Raw genomic sequence first — 9,615 nt, 5'->3', positions numbered from 1 at the left:
TCACTTTGTAGGCAGAGATGCACAGTTGAGAAACTCTGGTGATAACAGCAGCAAGACTGGAAATGCTGCAACATCTTGTATCTGTGTGAGTGATACAGGTGCTGGGTTGCACAAAATACCACCTTCAGGGCAGTAAGCTGTCAGTTAAATAGTCGCATTTCAACCTTAAAAAATTTTTTTTTAGAGTTCCCAATTAACTTTTTCCAATTAAGGGGCAATTTAGCGTGGCCAATCCACCTAGCCTGCACGTCTTTGGGTTGTGGGGTGAAACCCACACAAACACGGGGAGAATGTGCAAATTTCACATTGACAGTGACCCAGAGCCGGGATCGAACCTGGGACCTCGGCACCGTGCAGCAGCAGTGCTAAACCACTGCGCCACCGTGCTGCCCGCCTCTGAGTCACATCAGACAGTCCTGGCGAGCTGAGACTGACATGGCAATCAGTAGACCCAATGCCTCGGCTCAATGTTGTGTTATAACAGTCCAGAAAAAGATTAAAAGCTGACTGTGGGGAGAAAGAACAGATTTCTACTGTGTGTTACAAGCTGAGTACAGAAGGGATAGGAAACTTAGTGATTTTTAAGCTCTGCATTCTTCATACCCATTAAAACATTGATCAAAGTCAATTTCTTGAATCCTAAAGGAGATCACATCGAGAATCAGACATATTCTGTTTTATACCATGAAGCTCTCTTCACGATTGGTGGCTTCAGCTGGATGTTGCCCGTGGATTTTTGGAAGCAGCATTGTGACGTGATTTGTAGAAGACTCCCAAGAAGGAGAAAGAAGGCCCCGGCCCAACCGACAAACAAAGCTGGGCCAAACTCCCAACGTGGGACAAAACTGGGGATGGCATTATCCCAGAACTTGACCACCGTCATGTGGGCTATGTAGGTCACAGGGGCGAAGGTCGTGGTTCCCGCCAGTAGGCAGAAGATTCCCCCACTGACTGCCAGCCTCTCCTTGGTGGTCTCATTGTCACTGAAGCAGGTGATGGAGGCTGATCCAGAGAGGGAGAAGAACAAACCCAGCAAGCCGAGTACAATGGACGTGCACATGAGAATTCGAGTCAGCTTAATATCGTCCGGCAGGCCGAGGAAGCTATCGTACCCCTTGCACTGGACTGGACCATCGTCCTGAGCAACACATGTTTCCCAGATTCCAATGGAGAATGTCTCCGTCTGTACCAAGTCAGAGTTCATAATTAGCCACTGCTGCAGCATTGCTGTTACCAAGGAGCACACCCATCCAAGAAGCGATAGAAAAAAGGCTGCACGTTGATATAGGCAAAGGTTTGACCTCATCTCAGTGACCCTGTGTCTTTCTGAAGGTCTGTCAAGTTCCACGGCAACACCTGAGAATGTGGTTTCTGTGCCACATGGTTCAATAAATGTGCATGTCAGGCTTTTCTCATTCCAAGATGGCTGCTCTGAAACACCAGTCAGGGCAAATTGAGTGAAGTCACTGGAGTCTCTTGACATTTGCTCTTCTTTTCTTGGGCTGTATATGTACGCGAAGCTCTTATCTGGAGCACTCGAAGCTGAAAGTCTGGAACGAACAAAAGATGTTGGTTTTCAAACAATATGTTTGCTTGAAGTAACTGCCTAACATTAACAAAGTAATAACTCAAGTTTTGTGCAGTTATGAAATTTTCCAACATTGGGAACTGTGAGGGAAAGTTTTAATTGACTTATAACACATTGTTGTGCAGTATTCCTGCTCTTTGAACATGTCCCATTGGCCTGTCATAGAATTGCACTAACATCAACTTCTAAGCATAGCTATAATTGGGTACTCAAATTTATTTTTAAGAAAACTTCTAAGCCGGGCTGATGTAAAGTCTGAAATTTAAAGTTCTTTAATGTTATTTTTTGAAAATTTTCCCCAATTAACGGGCAATCTTTGGGTTGTCTGGGTGAGACCCACACAGACACGGGCAGAATGTGCAAACTCCACATGGACAGTGACCCAGGCCCAGTGTCATACCCAGGTCCTCCGTGCCGTGAAGCAGTAGTGCTTTTTAAAAAAAATAAATTTATATTACCCAATTTTTTTTCCAATTAAGGGGCAATTTAGGGTGGCCAATCCACCTACCCCGCACATCTTTGAGTTGTGTGGGTGAGACCCACGCAGACACGGGGAGAATGTATGAACTCCACATGGACAGTAACCACAGGATCGAGCCCGGGTCCGCCTCTTCAGGCCCCCCCCAAGCCCCCTTATAGCAGCCCGTCCCTTCTAAAACCCCCAACCATCACCGCCAATTGACCTGCCTTGCACTCCCCTACCCTTCAAACCACCCTCCACCCTCATTTCATGAGCATGCCCCCCCCTCGCCCCAAGCCCTAGGCAGTGCCACCCAATGCTCAGGCACACTTGCATTGCCACCCTGGCACCCAGGCAGTGCTCCTGCCAGCTTGGCAGTGATATTCATTCCAGGGGAAGGGCCAGGGGGCCACCCTGCATTTACCTGGCCACCCAGAGGTCTCCGATGTCCCAGGAATCCACCCCCCACTGGGTGCCGTTCTGTGGACCAGCACTGATCGGCACCCAGCCGAAGCCTCCCTTGAACACAACACAGACGGAGAATGGCATCCTAAGTGTCGATGCCGGGGCAGGATTCTTGGCCTTCCACGACAGCAATACTGCCGCCGCACCTGGACCGTTTTGGTGACCGTTGAGAGACTAGCACCGGTGCCATGTGGAACACAATTGATCCCAATGAGAAACCGTGCGGGACTCGCCAGGTCCATGGTTGACACTTAGGAGGCTGACAAGCTGCAGCCACACATACACATTCCAATGCCCACGCACACTCACCCCAGCCAACAAGATGGCACTGGTTGCGCTGGAGCGTGCCCATCCTGCTGATGGGTCGGTTGGGGCTGGAGGGCACCTAGGAGTGTGCGCTGGGGAGATATCCATTCACTGTGGCACTAATGTCACAGTGGGCAGGCAGCAACGTGTTCAGCTGCATGGCTCCTTTGTAAGTTGCGGCAAAGGGGTTCCATGCCTGTCCACCCCGACCACACAACCCCATATCCTGGCCAACCCCCACCTTCCCTCCGGCCCTGACACCAGTCCCCCGGCCAGTGGCTGTCAGAAAACTGTGGCAATGTTGGACACTTTCCTCACCCCCTCTCTCTCCCTTAGCAGCCACGGCACCTGTTTCATGATTTTTGAAAGCACAAGTGAACCTCATCATTGGGAACACGGCTCACTGGAGGCCCAGAGTTGCGGAGACCCAGGAGAACACTGGGCTGGGGTAGCTAATGATATGCCAACGACATTTATTGTACCTGCGTTCTGAGACGCATTGATGCCGCTGTTGAGACACCGGAGAATTGCGATTTGGTGTGAAATCGGCGCCCACCACAATTCCGAAATCATAACCGATTCTCCACCCAATCGCATTTCCTGATTCCGACGTTAGCCAACAGAGAATCTGCCCCACAACTTTTAAAATAAAACTCAATTCCTACACACATGGATGAAGGGAATTTCACCAACTGGCATGTATCTTCAAGATCACAGCCACAATTTATTTGTGAATCAGATCCATTTTTCAAATTACTAATGATAGATGCAAGGACAAGTGATAGAGGGAAACACACAGAGAAATGGGAGTCCTTCAAATCTGCTCGCAGAAGAAGACCATTTGGCCCATCTTATTCATGCTGGCTCTCTGAAGGAACATTTCACCTAGTGCCATTCCCCCCTTCTCCACATAACCTTGCGCATTCTCCTTTTCAGATATCAATCTAATTCCCTCTTGAATGCCTCAATTGAACCTGACTCCATCACACTATCAGGCCGTGTGTACCAGATTCGTATTGCTCGCTTCATGTCACTATTGCTTCTTCTGTTAATTGTCTTAAGACTGTGCCCTCTGCCTCTCAATCCTTCCACCAATGGGAACAGTTTCTCCTATCTACTTTGTCCAGACCCCTCTACCACATCTGCTCTATACCTTCTCTTCTTCAAGGAGAACAGGCCCAACCTCTATCATCTGTCCACGGTATTGAAATTCCTCAGCTGGGATTCTCCGAAAATCCGGCTAAATGTTGACACCGGTGTCAAAACCGGCGCAAGCGACACCGGCATCAACGGGCCTCCAGGCCCAGTCATTCAACCCTTCCTCGGGGGCTAGAACGGCGCTGGAATGCTGTGAGCTGCTCCGGTGGCGAAAGCCGGCATGCGCGCCACAGCCGGTGCGGGTCCATGCATGCGTGCCACAGCCCTCCCCGCCAGCCCCTGGGCAATATGGCGGAGCCCTACAGGGGCCCAGCGCAGAGGAACATAGCCCCCCGGGAATGAGCGTGCCCGCTGATTGGTAGCCCCCAACAGCGGGCCTGGCCACCGTGGAGGTCCCGCTGGGTGGGACATACGTGAATGACGCCGGTGGAACTCGGCAAGCACTCGACCTGTCGAGCATGGAGAATCGCCGCAGCGACCGCACTGGCACGATTCGCTCCCATTCTCCGTTTGCCGAGAATCAGCGGCCCGGCGTCAGAGCAGCGTGGCGGGATTCCGTGTCCCACGGTGCGGGCTTGGAGAATCCCGCCCCTCATCTCTGGAACCATTCTTATGTTTCTTATCTGCATCCTCTTTAATTCCTTCATATCTTTCATAAAATGTGGAGCCCAGAACTGGACGCAATATTGCAGCAGAGGCCAAACTAACGTTCTATACAAGCTTAACATAGCTTCCTCCTTTCATACTCAGTGCCCCTATTGATAAAGCATAGGTTGCTGTATGTTTTAATAACCACACTCTCAATGTCTTCTGCCCCCTTCTATGATTCCTGCACCACCTTTAGAGTTGTACCTTTTATTTTATATTGTTACTCTGCATTCTTTCTGCCAAAGTGAATCACTTCACGCTTTTCTCTGCATTAAATGTTATCTGTTGCCACCCTGCCCATTCCACCAACTAGCCGATGTCCTTTTGAAGCTCCATGATATCCTCCTCACAGTTCACAATGCTTCCAAGTTTGGTATTATCCTCAAATTGTGAAATTTGATGAGATGGTCAAACACTTCTGTACAAGCTTGGAAATACTAAACAATTACATCGTTCCATATGGAAGTTTATAACAGTACTGAATTTTGAAGAGGGTGAAATGAATCATATTTCTTTTGCTGCACGTGTTTACAATTGTGCCCCATATTGAGTCTTATGTGACGAATTGCTGCGGAATATGAACCATTTCCTTCCCTGGAGAGTCTGTGATTCTCTACAAAGCGTGTTACTCATTCATCAGTCAGTGAGGTGGAAGTTGTACAATCCAATCGACCAATCCAAATGGTAACAGGTATAATTTGAAGTAATCAGTCACAGCGACATTGTGCACATTTCTGTACAGGCAGGTATGAGTGTGTGGGTTTGGGCCTCTGTTAACATTTAATCTTGACTGGACAATGCACCTTATGAGCAGGCTGCACCTGGGCATCCAGGAGATTGCAATCCCACCCAATCTCCCAAGGTTTATTCTCAAAAAAGTGTCTTTCAGAGAAATGAAAAAAACTTTTCAGGTGGTTAATTTATAAACCCCAACCCCCAACATATGATTCATTGTCTGTTAACGAAGTCAGTCTGATATTAGGCAAGGGAAATACTCCATCACAGGCAGGTAGAAGCAGATGACTGTTTTCACAACTTAACCCTGCTAACTATTCACCACAATCCAACATTCCTATCATCCTATATGGTAAACTGGGGAATGCACAAAGCATGTCTCTTCATAAAATATTACCTCGTATTCATCATGGACTTTTAGGGTGGGATTCTCTCAGCCCATGCCGGGCCGGAGAACCGCCGGGATGGGCGCGAATCGCGCAACGCCGCCCCGATGTCGGTCCGCCAATTCTCCAGAGAGTGGAAAGTCAGCGCCATTGGAGCCAGTGCGATTGGCGCAGCGCTGGTAGGGGGCCGCTCTACACAGCCCCCCCCCCCCCCCCCCCCACCCGCGATTCTCCGCCCGGGATGGGCCGAGCGGCTGTGCAAAAAATCTGAATCCCGCCGACACCGTCCACGTGTGCTCTTACCCAGTGGGACCTCGGCGTGCATGCAGCCAAGGGCAGCCTGTTTGGGGGGTGGGTCCGACCCCAGGTGGGGTCTCCGCTTTTGCCTGCCCACGATCGGGGCCTACCGATCGACAGGCCGGCCTCTCAGGTTGGGGGCCTCTTTTGCTCCGCGGCGGTCCCTGTAGCCCTACGCCATGTTGCGTCGGGGCCAGCACAGAGAAGGAAGCCACTGCCCATGCTTGCATTGCCATAGGTCCCACTGCGCATGCACAAACCAGCAGCTCCCATCCGACACTGGCATCGATCGATGTGTTCTCTTGTCTTTGGTGCTTTCTTTGTGGAACACAGTAGTGTTTTAATTTGGCATTATGCATCTCCGTTTTTGTTGTCTTTTAGCGTTGCGTGGGATTTTATCAACCTGCAGTAGCAATTTGAATAGTTTGCATAAAGCATTAATGGAGTTTGGTGCTTAGGTTGGCTTAGTTTGGCCTCTGTTCACCTGTTACACTGGAGCTTTACAGTGAAAGTCACGGGAACAAATTGAATCAATTATTGAAGACACAATGGGCCCAGTTGCCTCTGTAACTTCACAGTTTTGCCTTGGAATTACAAGGATGATTCACAGGCTGCAGCCTGCTCCTTCCATTGATATATCAGTAAACAGGATGATTAGTCATCAATGTGAGGGTTTTACAGGGGGAGGGGGTGAGCATACACCCAGCAGAATCCTGTTGGATGTCAACTCAAAATTTAGAGTCAAGGCTGTGGCCTCCATTCTGTGAAACCACTTAGAGCTGTGCTTGAACCCAATAGCTTCTGACTCAAAGACAAGAATGCGACTACTCCTGTGATAGTAATGAGTCTGTTGCCTCAGCAGGAGACATGCTGTGACCCACTGAAGTGCAAATTTTCAGGCGCATCCTTAAATTGGCAAAATCATGGGTTAATGGGTGTGCCTTGTAATGCTCAAAAAAAATTAAACAATACACAAAAATTAAACTTCAAAACTGTGCACTGCACTCAAATTGCCTTTAATTACAGCTCTGAGCTACCTTTTACTGTAATTTGCAGATTAAACTGACAGCGTGGGAATTCAAAACCATCCAATTAAACCCTATCCAATCAAAAAAACCAGCCTGTCAGTGCGGCATGTTGCACAGTGGATAGCACTGGGACTGCGGCGCTGTGGACCAGGGTTCGAATCCCGGCCCTGGGTCACAGTCTGTGTGGAGTTTGCACATTCTCCCCATGTCTGTGTGGGTTTCACCCACACAACCCAAAGATGTGCAGGTTAGGTGGATTGGCTATGCTAATTGGAAATGCCCTTAATTGGGGAAAAAAAAATTATTGGGCACTTTAAATTTTAAAAAAAACAGCCTGTCAAAAACACACTGGACAGGATTCTCCGTTAGCTGACTCCGAAATCGAGAAAGACGATTGGGCGGAGAATTGGTTCCAACACCAAAATCGCGACAGGTGCCGATTTAACGGCAAATTGCAATGCTCCAGCACCTCGAAAATGGCGTCAATGCGTTTCACTGCACATACAGTAGGCTCCATTTGCACATCATTAGCGGGCCCAACCTGGCACTCTCCAGGGCCTCCGTGTTTCTCTGCCTCTGATGGGCCAAGTTCCCAACGGCGTGATTGATTGTGCTTTTAGAAATCGTGAAACCGGACAAGGTAGTTTCTAGAACGGGGGTGGGGGAGGGGAAGGTATGGGAAATCAATAAAGAACTTATGGAGTGGGAGAAAACACAGATAGGTGAGATAAAACGTAAATGGGAAGATGAGCTGGGTACGGAGGTAGAGGCGTGTCTGTTTGAGGAGGCCCTGAGCAGAGTCAACACACCCTCATCATGTGCCAGGCTCAGTCTGATACAATTCAAGGTGGTTCACTGGGCACACATGACAGTGGCCCGAATGAGCAGGTTTTTTGGGGTGGAGGACAAGTGTGCGAGGAGTGCAGGAGGGTCGGCAAACCATGTCCACATGTTTTGGGCATGCCCGAAGCTTAGGGGTTACTGGCAGGGATTTGCGGATGTCATATCCATGGTACTAAAAATAAGGGTGGCGCTGACTCCAGAGGTGGTGAAGTTTGGAGTGTTAGAAGACCCGGGAGTCCAGTGGGTGAGAGAGACTGACCTCTGTCTTGGCCTTTACCTCCTTGGTAGCCCAGAGACGGATATTGTTAGCGTGGAGGGACTCGGAGCCCCTGAAATCAGGGGTATGGGTTAGCGACATGGCTGGGATCAGTACATTAAAGGTACAGTAACCATTCATCACAAGGTGGCAGCCGTTTATCGACTTCGGAGAAATCTAAACTGTCAGCAGATTCAATAAGGGGACGGTTAGGGGGTAAGGGGAGGTAGGGGGGACAATTAGGCCATTTTTTGGTCTAGATTAGGTGGGAACAGTGGGAGATGGATTTGTATCTTTTATTGTCATAAATCCACAAATGCCTTAATAAAATGTTTGTAAAAGAAAAATCAAGGGATACGGGGATTGGCAGGATAGTGTTGAAGTAAAAGATTATCCAGAAAGGCACAGTGGGAATGAAGGGCTGAATGGCCTCCTCCAGTTCCTAATTCTTACGGTCATTGCCTGGCACTTGTGTTGCATGAATGTTACTTGCCTTTTATCAGTCCAAACCTGAATGGCAGCATTCCACATGCAACCACCTTCAGCTGCCTAATCAATGACTTTCCCTCCATCATAAGGTCAGAAGTGGGGATGTTCCCTGATGATTGCACAATGTTTCAGCAGCACTACTGTCTCCTCAGATAATGAAGCAGTCCATGCCCGCATGTAGCAAGACCTGTACAACATTCAGGCTTGGACTGATAAAAGGCAAGTAACATTCATGCAACAGAGGTGCCAGGCAATGACCATAAGAATTAGGAACTGGAGGAGGTCATTCACCCCTTCAAGTCCACTGTGCCTTCTGGATAACCTTTTACTTCAACACTATCCCCGTATATCTTGCCGTTTTAATGTGTAGAAATCTGTCGATCTAAGTCTTGAACTTATTCGATGACAGAGCCTCCACAGCCCTCTGGGGAAGAGAGTTCCAAAGATTCAGCACCTTCTGAGTTAAGACATTCTCCTAATCTTGGTACAAAATGGCCTACCCTTTATTCTGAGACTGTGTCCTCTAAATCTGGACCCCTGAACCAGGGGAAACATCGCTTTTGCGTCTACCCTGTCAAGCCCTGTAAGAATTTTGTATCTTTGAATGAGACCGCCTCTCATTCTTCTTAACTCCAGAGAATAAAGTCCCAGTCTGTTGAATCTTTCCTCATAGAACAATCCCGCCATCCCAGAAATTTGTCTGGGCACCCTCCAAAACTCTCTCTAACAAGAGAGAATCTAGCCATCTCTTCCTGAGATTCAATGGCATTGTTATCACTGAATCTCTCACCATCAATAACCTATGATTTTCCATTGAGCAGAAACGTAACTGCCCCAGCTACAAGAACAGATCAGCGGTTGGGAATTCCATAGTAAGTAATTGACCCGCCCCACAAAAGCCTGTCCACCATCTACAAGGCACAATTAGCGATGGGCAACAAATGCTTGCCAACGGC

At 48.7% G+C, this 9,615-nt stretch overlaps 1 protein-coding gene across 2 annotated transcripts in view; it reads right to left on the bottom strand.

Moving 5' to 3' along the window:
* Nucleotides 1–317: 317 nt before the first annotated feature.
* Nucleotides 318–9,615, bottom strand: part of LOC119969235 (putative claudin-24) — a 111,561-nt gene continuing 102,263 nt past the window's right edge. For both annotated transcript variants that reach the window (XM_038802575.1, XM_038802576.1), the window contains one exon: nucleotides 318–1,550. In XM_038802575.1, coding sequence (XP_038658503.1) covers nucleotides 662–1,550 — 889 coding nt within the window. In that variant the 3' untranslated portion in view covers nucleotides 318–661. The remainder of the gene's footprint in view (nucleotides 1,551–9,615) is intronic.

This window comes from Scyliorhinus canicula, chromosome 7, assembly GCF_902713615.1.
Source record: "Scyliorhinus canicula chromosome 7, sScyCan1.1, whole genome shotgun sequence".
In the NCBI taxonomy this organism is placed as follows: domain Eukaryota; kingdom Metazoa; phylum Chordata; class Chondrichthyes; order Carcharhiniformes; family Scyliorhinidae; genus Scyliorhinus; species Scyliorhinus canicula.
Note: the sequence above shows the minus strand (reverse complement) of the source record. Positions and strands in the feature narration are given on the sequence as shown.